General features: G+C 36.6%; 1 protein-coding gene across 5 annotated transcripts in view; it reads right to left on the reverse strand.

Annotated features, from left to right (window-relative positions):
• Positions 1-18,696, reverse strand: part of PTPN2 (protein tyrosine phosphatase, non-receptor type 2) — a 99,154-nt gene that overhangs the window by 14,680 nt on the left and 65,778 nt on the right. For 4 of the 5 annotated variants that reach the window (XR_001362252.1, XM_005866915.2, XM_014540282.1 and 1 more), the window contains exons 3-6: positions 16,248-16,348; positions 11,613-11,711; positions 7,696-7,833; positions 88-297 (exon numbers count right to left, since the gene is read on the reverse strand). Coding sequence is in view for 4 of the 5 variants with exons in the window: in XM_005866915.2 (XP_005866977.1) it covers positions 88-297; positions 7,696-7,833; positions 11,613-11,711; positions 16,248-16,348 (548 nt within the window). In the remaining variant the exon portion in view is untranslated. The remainder of the gene's footprint in view (positions 1-87; positions 298-7,695; positions 7,834-11,612; positions 11,712-16,247; positions 16,349-18,696) is intronic. The other variant, XM_014540283.1, reaches the window with a different exon arrangement.

An 18,696-nucleotide genomic window follows, 5' to 3' on the forward strand; every position in this document is an offset into this window, starting at 1 on the left:
TAGGATACTGACATTAGAGCTTATTTCTGCTAATGGAAACAATACAAAAGTAAACATGCCTAAAATTAGATCATAAGAGGCACTTACCAGAACAAGACACGTATCTACTAGAGAAAAGGTGCCTGACCGCCCAATGCCTGCACTGCAGTGGATCACTGCAGGCCCATGTTCAGGACTCAAGGAACCTGATTCTCTCACTTTACATAAGAAATTGAGAAATGAAGCTGGTGATTCAGGGACTCCAAAATCTGGCCAGGTAGTATAATGAAAGTGAGATATTGTTCTGGTTTCACCACTCTGAAAGGTAAAAATCAAAGGGAAAAGTTAGTTCTTTTTTCTTTTAAAAAATTACTTCAGAAAGGTTGTGTTTTGTGTAATGCTTTTAATCCTATGGACTTTTAGTGCCCGATTTTTCCTTTGGTTTTTGATAATAATTTACACAAGTTTGGGAAAATTTTCTTTAGAATATTTTAATAATAGCTAACACATTATTTTGCAGGTATATTCTAAGTGTTTTATGTATTGAGCATACAACAATCCTTTTAGAAACCATTTTATAGATGAGAAAACAGAGCTAAAAGGTTGAGTGATTTATTCAACATCACACATTTAGAAATTGGCAGAGCCAGAATTTAAAGATGCAATCTGGTACAGCATTTGGGTTCTTAACCACTAACCTGTACCATATATGTTGCGAATTATTTTCTTTAATTCATACATTATGATGAGTGGATTCTTTTTTTCCCCTATTTTTAAAAATGTCTACTAGTATAATTTTACATTTTTTAATGGTTTCCCTTTTAGGAATTCCAATTTTTTTTAGATATAATCTTTTTCCATTCTATGAGTTATCTTTTAGATTCTGCTACAAAGGCACAGAGGAACAACTTAAGAATTTAAAAAAAAACCTTTACATTTTTTAATAGAAATTGCTCTCTTAATTGCTGCTTTTCCCTATGGTAATAATTTCCAGTCCTAAAACTGTTTATATGCCTTTGCTGATATGCTAAAATGGTTTACCAACATGCTAAATGTTTCCTGTCTCTTAATGCCTGCCTGGCATTCACTATCACTTCCTGGATATTCCTGATGATCTTATATTTCTGAATAACTCATTATGAAAATGTTCCTTAGCTTTTGCCAATTGCCTTTTGCCCCAAGAAGCACTTATGAGCCTTGTACTTTTCATTTCTGTAAACGAAGCAATAATCCTCTAACATGTCTTTGCACAATTTTTCAGTTTTATTATGTTTTTGGTAGGAGAAGCCATAGAAGCAACATAAAAAGTCATGATATTTTTAATGGTTAACAGCTAAACATTATTATAGCATCCTGCTTTCAATATAAATTTTCAAAACTAAAGTTAGTTTTCATTAAAAAAGTAATAAAATTTCCCCTTTTTCAGTAGAAATTAAGAGTCCTAAGTCCCAGACTAAGTTATATCAGTTAGGTATAGAACTGATAAAACAGTGTAGAAATTTAAAAATATATTTAAAAAAGGTTCAGTATATAGTGTTAGTGACTAATTTTATATCCAGCTTTCATAATTCCAAATATATCATGATCCTGCACAGATTAATATACTAAGGTACTAGAAGATCTCCCTATTACTAATAAAAATGATCACTGTGGTTACTAGACTTCAAAACATTTCCAAAGTATGGGAAGTGAAGGAAGCCAGGCTGTAAAAGATACATACTGTAGGATTCCACTTATATGACAGTCTGGAAAAGGCAAAATTATAGGAATAGAAGCAGCTCAGTGTATTTGAGGAGCTGGGAGTAGGGGATGGGGGGTAGGGCTGACTGTACACAGGCATGAGAAAATTTGGAGAGGGATGTTGATGGGGGGTGTTACACAACTAAATGCATTTTCAAAACTCAGAACTGTATACTAAAAAGATAGTATCTTACTGTATATGAAAGAGGGAATTAAATTTACTGTGTTAAAGAAAGATACTCAAAACATTCAAATTAAGAAGGTTTTTACAAAGTCATAAATGGACAGGTAACAACCTGACAACCACCTGCTGTGGTCATCAGCCACCATGCAGTGCTAACCATGCACAACAGAGCCAGACTTGGTCCATGTGAGCCTAAACCAGGTATGGTATGAACCTGTTGGATACCCCAGGTCTTGGGGAGGTAGCCCCAGGACCCTGCTTGCATATAAGCTGTGCTCCTTAGGGTGTGGCCCAATATTCCTAGGTGGTTATATGTTCAGTTATTGCATCATCTCCTGGCTCAATACCTATGGTTACCTCACAATTCTCAGTGACTGCTTGCTTTTTCTTTGCTTGTATGATTTTGGCTCAAGACTAGTGGTCCCTTGTGTGTGTTTTTTTCCAAATTCAGGTCATGCTGTCTAAGATACTCAAAGCCAGTTCCCAGAAATGCTCGCAACTATTTGTATAATACAGTCTTCTCCACTAATAGATTTTTGAAAAATTGGTCTTTTTCTTCTCTACCAGACTAGACTAAAAAACTTCTTTAATTTAATCCTACTAAAAAAAAAGGTTAAAAAAACACAACTCACAAAACCATAAGTCCCAAAAGACCACATAAAGCAATGAGACTTATGCTTACTCTGTGGTATTAAAAAAATGTTTATGCCGAAACCGGTTTGGCTCAGTGGATAGAGCGTCGGCCTGCGGACTGAAGGGTCCCAGGTTCGATTCCGGCCAAGGGCATGTACCTGGGTTGCGGGCACATCCCCAGTAGGAGATGTGCAGGAGGCGGCTGATCGATGCTTCTCTCTCATCGATGTTTCTAACTCTCTATCTCTCTCCCTTCCTCTCTATATATTTAAAAAAAAATGTTTATATGCATAATTGGACCCCCTTTCCCTCTTTTTCATTGTGTGTGGTGGGGGAGGAAGGTTTGCCAAAGGATAGAGCTAAAACAAAATGAATCTTTATTCCAAACAAGCTCTACATTTCGACTTTAGAATATGAAACAAATCCTTATTTCAAAACTGTGGAAGCACTCTTTCCTTCTCCTAAGTCACCACATCACATCCTTTTTTCTTCAGTGATGCCCAGTCCATCCCTCCCAACCCTTTCCCACTTTTGTACCTCACACCCACATACACCTGGTTTGCATCCACAACTGCATAGCTATCCCCATCTCTAGCTGCTCTGTACATGCCTGCTAAATTTTCTCTGTAAAATGTTGCATTATGTGTACTAACTCTACATAAAAATGTCAGTGGGTCACTATTCTTTTTAAGGCAAAAATCTCATTTACATTTTTTGAAGGAGAATTCTAAATTTAAAGTCTTTGAATAAGGATCCCAAACTCATTATGGGAGGGGCAAAAGTAGGCTTACAGTTATTTCTATGAAAATTACAATAATTAATAAATAACATAAAAGTAAACTCTGTATTTTGCATAGTCACAACTGTAAACCTACGCCTGTCCCACCCTGTATATGGAGACCAGAAAGACAATCTAGAATTGAGTAGGTCTAAGACAATGGGGAGCTGATAGGCTTAAGGCAATGACAATTTAAGAGCATGCCATCTAAAGTCATTCAAGTTAATTATTATTTTTTATCATCAATATACATAATATTACATAGTTTCTAATTAGTGTAAATCTATACAGTTCTATGGTTCCAAGCCTAATAATTTTTATACTTTAAGCATATATAAGAGGTACCAAGATTATGATTCTAAAAGGCTTTCCTAATCCCCAATTTTGTCGACTATAAATGGGGTTAACAAGAGTACTTAAAGGCTTAGAAGGCTATTGTGAGGAATAATTGAAACGACTAACGCAAAGTGCCTAACATATGCTTGCACATGATAAATGCTTAACATAAACTATTTCTGAAACTATTATACTCACTAATTACCTTTATTGTAGCCCCTAATAAGCTCTAATCAATTGTAAACTCTCCACATTTTCAATCTTGTCACTTATTATTTCCTCTGCACTCGAAGAATATCGAAGTTTGTTAACCCTATCTCCTAAATACTCACTTATCAAATCTGTACCCTCATTGCCACTGCCTTACTTTAGTCTCTCATTATTTTTGCCAGGAGATTAATATTGTCCATGTTAAATATTTAGTTACTTTGATTTAGTTTGAAAGATTACTGGAACTCACCAGATCCAAAGGGGAGGAGAGTGACATGAATAGTTAGGGTATGGGGTTTTCATTCTAAGCAAAGAAAAAAGCAATACTCAGGGGCATGGGCCCCCAAGGAAAAGCCTACTTGGAAGTGTAAGTCTTTTAGCAAGAACAAATCCTGAGTCCCTGAGGAGATTAGACAAGGAGGCAAGGGCCAGACTGGGCTGGGTCATAGACTTCTGCATTGCCCATGGAAGGTTTTTAGAGCATGGTGGAAGGATCATGCCTGCGTTTGAGAATAACCACTCAGGTGTAGTATGGTGAAAAATGTACTCAGTGCAATGGCAAAAGGAAGTTCAAAGGTAACAGGTAAGGACCGTGCCCATGAGGAGTTGAAAACTTTGTTATATGGAGTCAAAATACACAATACACATATAAAAATAGTGAACAAGCCAGTACAATGGTAAAACTTAAATTATGGAGAGAAGCTTGTAGCTGTTAGAAATAAATACATCACATATATGAGGTCTAAGAAAGAAATGGGACACAAGTGATAGCGCTTGAAGGCTACAAATAGGCAGAGAAGAGAGGACATTCCAGGTGGGATAAACCTTTATGCTGTTTTAACTCAAATCCCAGCTAAACTTCATAATACTTAGACACTCAACTGTTTTTGGGCAAATCTACAGGAACAGAGAAATAGAAGGCCAGCTGTTGGCATTACAATAGTATTCCTGGAACTTGGTAAACATATAGCTGGCCAACAGTATTATGGAAAATAGTGAAAGGCAACTAAAAAAACACCTAAAAAACAAATAAGTACTCTTGATGACCTTGTATTTTAAAAGCCCCTCAAAAAATATCTTCACAGCTTAAGCCACAGGGCCACTTTAAAAGCAGAGATTGAATCTCTTCATTCGGGGCCAAAGTTCAGATTCTTAGCTATAATCAAGACACGGGAGAAAACTGCTGGTATGTAGCTTTACTGCTCCATTAAGACAAGAGCTCTGTAAAAGAGCAGGGCCTGCACAGACAGCTTTTGGCCCTGGATCTGTTAATAGATACAAGCCAGACTCCTTTAGAAGCCAACTGGTTCTCTGAAGCTCAGGGATTATCAAGAAAGATCTGCAAGGGGAAACGGGGTGGGGGGTGGGGCAGGACAGAGGTGGGCTAGAGGGGGTCAATGGGGGGGAAAGGGGGACATATGTAATACTTTCAACAATAAAGCTTAAAAAAAAAAAAAGATCTGCAGGTGAGGTTGGCTATCCTCCCCTACTTCAGTGATGGCGAACCTTTTGAGCTCGGCGTGTCAGCATTTTGAAAAAACGCTAACTTAACCCTGGTGCCGTGTCACATAGAAATTTTTTGATATTTGCAACCATAGTAAAACAAAGACTTATATTTTTGATATTTATTTTATATATTTAAATGCCATTTAACAAAGAAAAATCAACCAAAAAAATGAGTTCGCGTGTCACCTCTGACACGCATGTCATAGGTTCGCCATCACTGCCCTACTTCATCCCTCCCTCATTATTAGTTTCTCCCTCAACCTGTTTTCAATTACCATTACTCCACAGTCCTTTTCAATTAATTAGTATTACAAAGGAAAAAGATATGAGCAACTACTAATAACTATGGATCCTGCACTGAGTCTTCGACATTATTATGGTATTAACTCACTTGATACTTAACGACCCCATGAGATAGGTACATCATTATCCTCACTTTGTAGATGAGAAAACTGAGGCACAGAAGTTAAGTAATGAGACCAATCACACAACCAAGAGCGGTGAACTGGGACTTAAACTCAGGCAATCTGGTTCCAGAGTCTAAATATCTAACCAAATGCAATTCTACCTCTCACACTGAAATGCTACTTTATTCTTCTAACATTCCTAGTTCTTACTAAAGATCTTAAACTAGAATATAAACAAATTGTTGCTATTTAATTATGGTAGACTGAACCCAGGCCAGTAAGAAATCATGCAGTTGCTAGCAACTAAAATAGAGTGGTTGGTCAGCTCACATGGTAACCTCAACTTTAGAAAGATGCTTTAGAACCAAGAACTTTCTTTTTCTACAAAGTCTTTTTCAAAAGACTTAACCCCATGTCATTAGAATATAGGAGATCTGAATTTGAGTTCTGGTCTGTCACTTATTAGCTGAGTAGTCTGTCTATAGGAGTGTTGGGGGAAATCCTATAACCTAATAGATTTTAGTGTTTGTTGGTTTTTAAAGAAAATATGAAATAAAGGAATATTAAGAATATTTACTCTATCCACATTCCAGGAACACTGTGGGTCAAATGATATGTGAAAGTGCTTTGTGAACTGATAAACAAAACAAAAAGTCACTGTTTTATTATTTGAGATATAATCAATTTTCAATTAGGTTTCAGAAACAGGGAAAAACATCTATGCCCTTCTTCATTTTAATGACATAGAGATGAGGTACCTGGGATAAATACCAAAAGATGATGATTCAGAGAACCATGAGAAGTTTATGGAAATGCAGTTCTGTTTCTGGGAATAGCATTGTACAATCCAGTATCAAATAGCTTAAGACATATGTAAATGGAACAGTTGGTGCAGAATAAATACAGTAAGGGAAATTTAAAAATTTACAAGTCTAAGCCTTATAATTCCCAACCCTGAGCCTTCTTAGAGGACCTAAAGAGATCACATAATAAGCTTAGTTATGGATGTCATGGAAAGCTGGACCCGGGCCTTAAGTACATAGTAGGTACCTGTGCTTAGAGTATAAAATAAAAAGAGGTATTCAAGAGATCAACCATAGAAGTATTTCTAGGTATCTAGAAAATACTTTTATGTATATCCCTTTGTTCTCTGTAAAGCCTTTTTTGTTAATAATCATGTTAATTAATCTACTTAATGGTTAACTAAAAGAGTATCTCATATTATAGACTAGATACATTCCTTTTTGTTTTGTTTTGTTTGCACTAGATACATTCTTAAAGTCATTTATGGCAGGCAAACATTTTCCTATTTTCTAGTTTTCTTAGTTTCTAATTGAATTTCAGAATCACTCTCATTTCATATTTTCTAGATATTCTAATTACAATACAAAGAAGGTAAAAGAGGCAAGTGGGAAAAGAAGAGAAAGGTCTTGATCCCCAGCTTGACAACAGCAGGCTCACAATCCACCATTTACATGTATCTCAACCAAGTACCAGAGAACAATTCTTTTATTTCTGGAAAAAATCCAAGTATACACTCTAAGACCACATGTTCAATTTATTTCACCATTTCTCCCAATTCAATAATGCCAAATTTCTGTGTGGTGAATCACTTAAATTAACAACATTCTAGTAAGTTATTTTTTTAAATAGCTTGCTATTCTGAACAGTGGTAAGTACCAGGAGCTGTTGTTTATTGGGTTCCTATTCTGCATTAGGTGCTTCGCATACACATGTTCATTTGATCTCAATGGTCCAGAAAAGGAAGTATTATGATAAAAATGTGCTACTCCAAACTTCAAATCTAATAACAAAGAACATCTGAAACTAATGTAATATTGTGCCAATTATAATTTTTTAAAAATCTAATAAAGAATAATTCTTTAAATCTTCATATAACTTTGGGGCATGAAAAGTCTTACATTGATATTTTCTAACTGCAGTAGATGTACTGTATAATATGACTTCACATCTTCTGACAAGAACTTCACACTGAATCCTGTTTCTTTAAACAGCATCTCCCGGTCGTCTTTTGTTGGCCAGTACTGTGCACATTTAACCTAAATTTAAGAATATGTATATATATATATTTAGAATATAGACATTATAAAACCATAAAAAGTTGGGGGTAAAAACAAACCACATACATAGATACTATTTTTTTCAACAATCCAAATCTAAGAACAGTCACACTATATTTGATGTTTATTTTAATCTGATGGGCATTTTATAAGGGCAGGTTTGTAAAATGTTCCTATAACATATATAAAAGTCATAAACAGGTATCATACTCATAAAATAAAAATGAACCTGTCATTTCAAAAGCATAACAACATAGAGTAACATCATACTGGCAATTCCCTTTATGTTTCCAAAAGTATCAAACACTTAGAAGAATCTTATATTCAAACAATATTGAAAAGTCTCTACTTTATAAGTAGTTTCCATAAATATCTATGAATCTACTACTAAATGCTACATATCTAGAAATAACACTTCATATTTACTTACTAAAATTAAGTCAGACAAGAGTATCAAAAGGTAACCCACCTTTACCTAGAGTTATTACCTTTTGGCAGAACTACTAATATGGAATTAGGTTTATGACAATAAAAGCATCTTCCCAAAAGCCAAATTATGAAGCCAGTAGGCTGAGGCAAGGTTAGTCATTTCATTAATAAATCACATCATTTTAGAAAAGAAGACTAATTAAACTAAGAGGAACAGAGACATGAATAAATAAAATAGATCATTTCTTAAGAGGAAAATAAGAAAATTAAAATAAAATTAAAAAAGAAATGAAGTGACAAATAGAATTAGAGAGACATTGTGATAAATATAAAAAATGGGCAAAGAAAATCTAACACATATATAATAGGAGGACCCAAAGAACACCAAAGCAAGCAAGAGAACAATAAAGAATAAAAGTGTGATTCAATAAATTTTTCTTTAAAAAGAGAAAAAAATATTTCAATTCACATAATGAAAGAGTACACTATGCACCTGGAGAAACTAACCCAGAATGCCCATCATAAGACATATTTAGGTACAATTAATAGAATGTGGAGAAAAAAATCCCTTGGGTAACCTAGGTTAAAAAAAAAAGTGACTTATAAAGGAAAAACAATAAGATTTCCATTTGACTTTGAAAGTAATTTGAATGCCAGAAAGAAATGAAGTAATATATTTAAGTTGCTCAAAGAAAAGCTAATGTAAAAAGGAGTTCATGTCTTGCCAAACTGACTTTTAAGTATTATGACAGCAGGTAAACTGTTATCAACATGTAAGAAATCAGGGACTATAATATAATGCCTGTGAGTCCTTCCTTAGGATCCACCAGAAAATGACTATAGACAGAACAAATGGAAAGACATTAACAAAAACTGGTGATGAATATTAAATACACATTTACATGTACAACTAAGATTTCTAGTCTATGGCCATACCACATTGAACGCGCCAGATCTTGTCTGATCTCGTAAGCTAAGCAGGGTCGGACCTGGTTATTACTTGGATGGGAGAACTAAGATTTCTAAAGGGATATAAGAGAGACTCTAGTATGCTATATGCTCTGACAACGTAGGTAAAACATAACACACACACACACACACACAGAAAGAATGGAGAAAACAAAAGCTTTTAAACATTTTTCAGTAATTATTTTGGTGATGAAGTTGGTACTGTTTTTAGGACTAATATTTGTGTGAAATTTGGGACAAAGTAAATGAGTCGTTATAAAATATTCTACATCCCTAGTGTCTTTTGAGAACCAGAATGGAAGGTAACACATATAAAGTAGAACAAATTAAGCCAACCCCTATATTCCTAAATTTAATTTGGAAATATCAGTATAAACTCCTGAGGTATTATTATCTTAACATACAAACATATTTTTTCTCTGGCTCTGTTCACTGAAAAGCTTTAAAAACAATGACCAACCCAGTAGCAAGGCTCCTTAAAGACATGCCTGAGCCTGGCCGGTGTGGCTCGGTGATTGAGTGTGGACCCAGGAACCAAAAGGTCAGTGGGTCGATTCCCTATCAGGGCACAAGCTGGGGTTGCAGGCTCAATCCCCAGTAGGGGGCATGCAGGAGGCAGCCAATGGATGATGTTTCTCTCATCGATGTTTCTATCTCTCTATCCCTCTCTCTCTCTAAAAATCAATAAAAACATATTAAATTTAAAAAAAGAAATGCTGATTCCCTGAAAAAGAGTTTTAGAATGAGCCTTCAATATGTAGTTATTCCAGATAGCAAGAAGGCTATTAAGGACTCTTAGGTTTGTTTTAAAAGGACGCAGGGCCCAACTTGAAGAGGTAGCAGGAATCTCTTCAAGTAAAATGAAATTAATCAAATATTTTTTAATCCATGAGTTCATAATAATTGATATGCCCCTCCCTCAGACTAAAAGAACCCTAATTGGTCACCTGTTAAGGACACTAGGGAATCAACTGTTTTAAAAACTGCTTTTTCTATATAAAAGTGGTCAAGTAACTAGAATGAAAAAAAAATTTTAATATAAGTATTTCAACAGAAACTCAAAAAGGAATGATAAAATTGTAATATCACTATTTTGTAACCCCCTAAACGAAGGAACTAAGGATTGAACAACAATGGCTGCTAACATCATAAAAAGAAAGATAATCAGACATTATAGGCCTCTTGATAAATAACACATCACCACCTATGAAGTAATCATCCCCCAAATAATTAAACATGAATCCTCTTAAGTGTCTAGATCCAACCACCATAAATATGATCTCCAATTTTTGGTGGCAATCTTATCTTATTAATACAGTAATAATACACCAAAGTGAGGGCTAAAACTAATAAAGCATCTAGTTTGCAATGCTGCTCAAGCTGTTCAAACTGACAATGCCATCATGACTTAATTTTTTTTTTAATATATTTTATTGATTTTTTACAGAGAGGAAGGGAGAGAGATAGAGAGTTAGAAACATCGATGAGAGAGAAACATCGATCAGCTGCCTCCTGCACATCTCCCACTGGGGATGTGCCCGCAACCCAGATACATGCCCTTGACCGGAATCGAACCTGGGACCTTTCAGTCCGCAGGCCGACGCTCTATCCACTGAGCCAAACCGGTTTCGGCATGACTTAATTTTTAAATCATATTGGAAATCATGAAAAATCACTGTAACTGATGGTTGGACATTCTGGTATGTCAATGCCACTTCAGAGATAAATTGGAAAAATTTTCACCACCATAGAAAACCAGCAACTATAAATTTAGATAACAATAAGAATCAGGAATCTGAAGTAGAATAGTTCAAGATCTTAAGGCTGAAAGAGACCTTAATGATAATACTTTCCAATGTGCTGAGTTGACAGAAAATCAACCTAAAGCTGCAGTTAAAAGACTTAACCTACGTTATAGCAGTAATTAGCATTGTGTTTAGATTGTAATTCAAATTTCAAAAATTTCCCACTTACTATCTCATGACTGAAGAGCCAATAATAATCTATAAAGATTTTAAAAGTCTCATCACTTTAATCTTTTCTAAAACTTCCAAGATTTTTTATGAAAATAAATTGTAAAGATTCTACTAAAGCCTAGGTGTTCAAAAGTTTTATGTCTACTCCTAGTTAGTATTTGTTCCATTATATTTATATCTTTGAGGGTAGTAGTCTGCAATTGTTACTTAAATATTTAAGGTAAGAAAGGAAAAGCATACTTTAGTTCTTTGGATAAGAAACACCACCTTTTAGCAATTAAAGCCCAAAAGTTATGAATGAATATCACAAAAGAAATATGAAAACATTTATAAGTTAATGATCACAAGCAGGACACTAAGCTGTAAATATTAATTATTACTCACCGATTCTTTCTCTACAACTCGGTTTAGCATCACAACTGCTTTCGTCTTTTGCTCCCAAACCATGAGCCAGAAATGACAACCTGTATTAGGAAGTGGACCCTGTAAGAACAGGGAAGAAAAAGTAGATTAAGAGAAAGGTGATGGAGTAAGGCTTGAGGAAAACTCCTTATAGTATGCTTCTGGTTGAGAACAATGTATTGGATCATAATTGGTAAATGACAACTTTAAATCCACTTGAATTTAAAAATATATCTGGGTCTGGGTCTGGCTGGTGTGGTTCAATGGTCAGAGTGTCATCTTGAGCACTGAAGGGTAACAGGTTCAGTTCCTAGTCAACAGCACATACCTGGGTTGTAGGATCAATCCCCAGCCCTGGTCAGTCTGGGCATATGCGGGAGGCAACCAATCGACGTGGCTCTCTCACATCATGTCTGTCTGTCTGTCTGTCTGTCTCACTTTCTCCTTCCCTCCCTCCCTCTCTTTTCCTTCCTCCCTTCCATGGTCCCCTGAAAAAATATTAAAGGAGCCCTAGCCAGTTTGGCTCAATGGATAGAGTGTTGGACTGAAGGGTCTCAGGTTCGATTCCAGTCAAGGGCACATGCCCAGGTTGTGGGCTCGAACCCTAGTCGGGGGCGTGCAGGAGGCAGCCAATCAATAAATCTCTCTCATCACTGATGTTTCTATCTCTCTCTCCTCTCCCTTCCTCTCTGAAATCAATAAAAACATTTCTTTAAAAGAGGGAGTTTGTGCAACTACTGACCAACCAACCAACCCAAGTTAATTACAAAAAGAATGCCAGAAAAAGCAGAAATTTCAAAGTACCTAAACCACTATAACTGTTCATCTACAAAACTATAGCTTGTGTGACCTCAATAGAATTAAAAGGGGTAACATACTACAATGCCGTGAGGAAAAAAAAATCATATTACGTACTTCCAATTATCTTCACATTGTGTAGCATAGGGCAGAAAAAAGGACAAATAAGAGATGAAAGATCATGCCCAAATTATGACTAATTTTAAATAAGTGAAGGTAAAAAAAAATGAGATTTCAATGTACCTAAAGTAACTCAGCATACATTAACCTCAGACGACAGGTGGTAGAGTGGTGAGTGAGGGTCAAGTCAGCCTGGAGCTTCAGCTCCACAAGGAAAACAAGGTGACTCAACTAGTACCAGACTGAAAGCATCTGTATGGCAGTTATAGTCCCTGGTATGTAGGAGATGCTCTTAACTATTATTTGAATTCATAAACTCTAAGTTTCTAAGTTATTAAAATACTAGAATTCTAATGAGAATCCCAAGAATCCCTAATGTTGGAGGATACTGTTCTCACTCAACATATATTATCTACTGCTTGATCTAATTCTTAAAAAAAAAACCCAAAAAAACATGAACACTGAAAATGGTAAAAAGAGCAATGGGTAAGTCCCCAGAAAAAAATAATACCTTTTCTTTAAACTAAAAAAATGGATGAATCAACCCACCAATGAAGTCACTCCTAGTGTGCACCTACACACACACACACCACATTCTGTTAGTAGTTTTAAAGGGGGATAAAGGTTTATCTCTAAGCTCTCCCTCTTACCAGCAATACTACCAACTTTCTTCTGTAAAATGAAGATTTATACCAACGGGCTGATACGTATATATTTTTTAAATTCATAAAACTCAGAGGAAAAGATGATAAAAAAGCAACAATACAGTCATAACAACTGAGGTTATAATAAACATTTAGCATCTTTAGTTTCCTCTCCCCTTTGAAATATTTTCTGAGTATGTTCTCTTTCCAATGTACTAGGTACATGGGCAAGATCAGTCTCAGTCTTCATAGAACTTACAAAGGAGAAGAGAAGTGATTGGAATATAAGGAAGCAAAAAAACAACAACACCCAATCATCCCTGGTCGGTGTGGCTCAGTTGGTTAGAAAAGACTGAGTCCCAGTCAGGGCACATGGCTAGGTTATGGGTTGATCCCCGGCCCTGGTACCAGTACAGGTGGGAGGCAACCAATTGATGTCTCTTTCACATTGATATTTCTCTCTCTCCCCACCTCCCTTACACTATCTCTAAAAATATCAATGCAAAAAATATACTCAGGTGAGGATTGAAAATAAACAAATAAATAAAAAATACCCATTTCAAATTAAAAGACACACAGACAGAAAGTAAAGGGATGGAAAAAGATGGGGGGGAAAAGCAGCTGTGGTACCAATACCTAGTATCAGACAAAATAGACTTTAAAACTATTAACAAGAGACAAAGAAAGACCCAGCAATTCCACTTCTGGTTATTCATCTGAAGGTTGTTTAATTCTGTCATAAACATATTTGCATTCCTGTGTTCACTGCAGCATTGTTTACAATAGCCAAGATATGGACACAATCTAAGTGTTCATAGACCAGGGGTCCTCAAATTATGGCCCGCGGGCCACATGCAAATACAAATATTGTATTTGTTCCCGTTTTGTTTTTTTACTTCAAAATAAGATATGTGCAGTGTGCATAGGAATTTGTTCATAGTTTTTTTTTTAACTATAGTCCAGCCCTCCAATGGTCTGAGGGACAGTGAACTGGCCCCCTGTTTAAAAAGTTTGAGGACTCCGTCATAGACAAATGAATGAACAAAGAAGATGCGATACTATATACAATGTAATATTACTCAACTATAAAAAATAAGAATGAAATCTTGCCATATGCGACAACATGGATGGACCTAAGGGGTATTATGCTAAATTAAATAAGACATAGACAAATGCCAGATGATTTCACTTACGTGTGAAATCTAAAAAACAAAACAGAAACAAACTCCATAGATACAGAGAACATTTTGATGGTTGTCAGATGGCCAGGAGGTTTGGGGGATAGGTGGAAAAGAAGAAGAGATTAAGAGGTACAAAATTCGAAGAAGCAACCCTGTAGGTTGCTGGGTGTAAAAGAAAGACAAAGACTTTTTTCTTCAAATTGAAACTCTTTAATTCTGGCCTGAAAATTATCCTAGAAGGAAATAAAAAGAGGTTTCCTTTAAACATCTAAAAAAAAAAAAAAGAGGTACAAAATTCCAGTTATAAAAACAATCACAGGATATAAAATACAGCATAGTCAGTAATTTTTAATAATTATGTATGGTGAAAGATGGACACTAGACTTATCAGGGTGATCACTTTGTAAGTTATGTAAATATCCAATCTCTATGTTGTACACCTGAAACTAATGTATGTTAACTGTAATATATGAAAATTTAAAAAATATTTTTTAAATGATTTAGGATAATTATTGTTTTCTATTTTTTAACATTACAGTTTTTCCAAATAGAAAGTAAATTTTTTTAACTCTAAGTTTATCGAAAAATGTCATTAATGCTCACAAAAAAAACTTCAAATATTACAGAAAGGCAGAAAAATGGCAAATAAAAGTCTCCATTCATAATTCCCAGAAACTGACTAATGGTATATGTATAATTTATTTGGCCAGACCCTTATAGATTATTTTAATTCTATTATTTCTGGTCCTACGCTATCAAAATTAAGTTGCAACAAACATCCAGGCATATATGTTGATGTACATGTTTGACAACTGAGTATTATAAACTTTTAAGTCTCTGCTGTTCTGCCAAGTGAAAAGTGGTAGCTGATTGCTGGTTGAAATTTGTATTCCCTATTTACTAGAAAAATTGAGGATCTTTTCATATGTACATTACCTACTTATCTTTTTCTTTGAACTGTGAGTTGATGGTCTTTACCAGTTTTTTCACAGATTGTTTCTCCTTTTCTTTTTGATTAACAGGAACTGTTTTACTTCAAGCAAAATAAAGTAATTAATTTTAGTTCCTATGAATTAGAAATAATCTAATAGCTTACAGTTACATTCATTTAACATCTTTTTATATTATCTTGATCCAAATTGAGTTTTTAAAAATCTTAATATTATAAATATACAACTTATCTTTGGAATATTTAAAAATCACTAACTAGAGGAAATGACATCACTATTAATTAAGTCTATTATTTAGTAAATAAAGGTTACCTGGTATAGATAAACCAAAATAATTTCTATTATCTCAGAAAGGGAGAAAAGTAGTACTGAAATATAGGTGTGGCCAATGTGCCAAGAAGCAATCAGGCAAAAATGCCAAAGGGAACCGCCAGGCTCTCTGGTCTCCTAGTCAGTCCTCTGCCCTGAACAAAGGCCCAAGGGCAGGACACCACCTCGGGCGTGTCCATACTCTCAAACATATATACAAGAGAGGGGAGGAGCAAAGAGCTTTCAAAGGGTCTCTGGATATCACACAGATTATATGAAGAGAAATGGAAAAAGTTAATAAAAGATGAACAAAGGCTTTGTATCAAGTATAAAGCAAGGAAGATAATTTGCCTGAAAAGAACTGGTCTGAGCAATTTCATTAAAAATGTTTCCTTCACAGAATTTATAACATTAAAATTAATTTTACTTTTACCTTAAATATACAAAGTTGTAAAACATCATAATTTCTATAACTCATTACATAACATAGCAACAGAAGAAACTGAAATAGCATTTCACTTCCAAAAGAAGTCAAACATACTTTTATCTATGTTTTAAAGTCGACAATCACAGAAACTGCATTGTCAGTTATTTGCTCAACCTCACACCACTTGCCTGTGTTAAGATGTAACTCCTTTGTGCCTCTTCTATGTCCACTAAGCTGGCATTAATATAATCATTTTCAGCATTTTGCAGTTTAACACGACTGTGATCATCTGAAAAATAGAATAAGCCATAACTGTTATTTCAAACTTGTCATTTCCATTTTTAATTTTAATTTCTAGGTATCCTATCTAATAAAAAGGGAATATGCAAATAGACCATCAGGCCGTCACAAAGATGGTGGCGCCCATAGCCACAAGATGGCGGTGCCCAGTCCCCTCAGCCCCGCCCGAGTTCCCCAGTCCTTTCAGTCCTGCTGGGGGGGTGGCAGGTGCGCGGTGCGGCAGGACCCGCCCTCAGCCCCCCAGGGCCAGCCTAAGGCATAGGCAAGCCTCGGATGTCAGCTGCCCAGCCGCCCAGGGCCACCCGAGGCTCAGGTAACCAGGGCCGGCCAAGGCTTGCGCTACCGGCAGTGGCAGCAGCAGAGGTGTGATGGGGCGTCGCCTTCCACCCCTGAGGGTTCTCAGACTGTCAGAGGGGGCAGGCCAGGCTGAGGGACACCCCCTCCAGTGCATAAATTTTCATGCATTGGGCCTCTAGTTTTTAAAATGAAAGAGGAAGAGAACCCTAAAAATTCTACCCAAAAAACCTACTATAAATGATAAGTAAAATCAGTAAAGGAGCAAGATACAAAATAAATACTCAGAAATTGGTTGCATTTTTGTACATCAATAATGAACTATCAGAAAAGGCAACTAAGCAATAATCCCATTTACAAATGCATCAAAAAACAACCTATGAATAAATTTAACCAAGAAGGTAAAGAACTATATTCAAAAAATTATAAGATACTAAAGAAAGAAACTAGAGAAGATACAAATAAATGAAAGCATATACCGTGTTCATGGATTGGAAGAACTAACATTATTAAAATGTCCATACTACCCCAAACAATCCATAGATTCAATGCAATTCCTATCAAAATACCAGTGGTGTATTTCACAGAACTAGAACAAATAATCCTAAAATTTATGTGGAACCACAAAAGACCTCTAATAGCCACATCAACCTTAAAGAAGGAAAATGAAGTTGGAGATATCATGCTACCTGATATCAAACTGTAATACCAAGGCTATAGTAATCAAAACAGCATGGTACTAGCATGAAAACAGACATATAGGTCAATGAAACAGAATAGAGAATGCAGAAATAAACCCATGCCTATATGGTCAATTAATATTTGACAAAGGAGACAAGCACATACAATGGGATAAAAGACAGTCTATTCAATAAATGGTGTTAGGAAAATTGGACAGATAGATGACAAAAAAAGTAAACTAGACCACCTTCTTATACCATATAAGGATAAAGTAAAAACAGATTAAAGACTTAATGTTAAGGAGAACCAAGATGGCGGCATGGGTAAATGCCCGTACTCGCCACCTCCCACAATTACATCAAAATTACAAGTAAAATATAGAACAAATATCATTCAGAACTGCCTGAAATCTGGCTGAATGGAAATCCTACAACTAGAGAAGTAGAGAAAAATACATCGAGACTGGTAGGAGGGGTGGAGGCGAGGTACAGGCTGGTCTGACACCCACGATGACATTTTTTTAATCAGATGGGATATCTAGGCTGTGGAGGGCCCAGTGAGAAGCAAGGGGTCCCAGCCCCACACCAAACCTACAGCCCAGGGTTCCAGAGCTGGGAAGAGAAGTCCCCAAGCTTTAAAAACCAGTGGGGATTGTGGCTGAGTAACAGAGGAGGAGGAGGAGGAGGCGGCGGCAGCATGGAACAGGCTAACAAATCTCAGATGGAAGGGGAATGAGGGGGTGGGAAGAGATTAACCAAAGATCTTATATACATACTAGAGAGGCCCATGCACCAGTGGGGTCCCTCAGCCTGGCCTGCGGGGATCAGGCCGAAACCGGCTCTCCAACATCCCCCGAGGGGTCCCGGATTGCGAGAGGGCGGTTCTCAGGTGATGCACCCCAGAATCGGGCTCCCTCCTCTCTGGTTCCGGGTGTGTCACCGAAGAACCACAGGTGCCAAGTAACCACAGCTCGGCAGCTCCTGCATTGAGCGTCTGCCTCCTGATGGTCAGTGTGCGTCACAGCTACCAGTCATATGGTTGAACGGTCGGCCAGTCACTTAGGCTTTTATATATATACTAGAGGCCCGGTGAACAAAAATTTGTGCACTTGTGGGGGGGGTCCCTCAGCCCGGCCTGTGCCCTCTCACAGTCTGGGACCCCTCAGGGGATGACCACCTGCTGGCTTAGGCCTGCTCCCCGGGGGATTGGGCCTAAGATGGCAATCAGACATCCCTCTGGCAGCCCGGCAGCCCTCGGGGGATGTCCACTTGCCAGCGGGGAGCAGGCCTAAACTGCAGTCGGACATCCTTAGCGCTGCTGAGGAGGCAGGAGAGGCTCCCACCACCACCGCTGTACTGGCAG

Source organism: Myotis brandtii, unplaced genomic scaffold (assembly GCF_000412655.1).
Source record: "Myotis brandtii unplaced genomic scaffold, ASM41265v1 scaffold240, whole genome shotgun sequence".
NCBI classification, from domain to species: domain Eukaryota; kingdom Metazoa; phylum Chordata; class Mammalia; order Chiroptera; family Vespertilionidae; genus Myotis; species Myotis brandtii.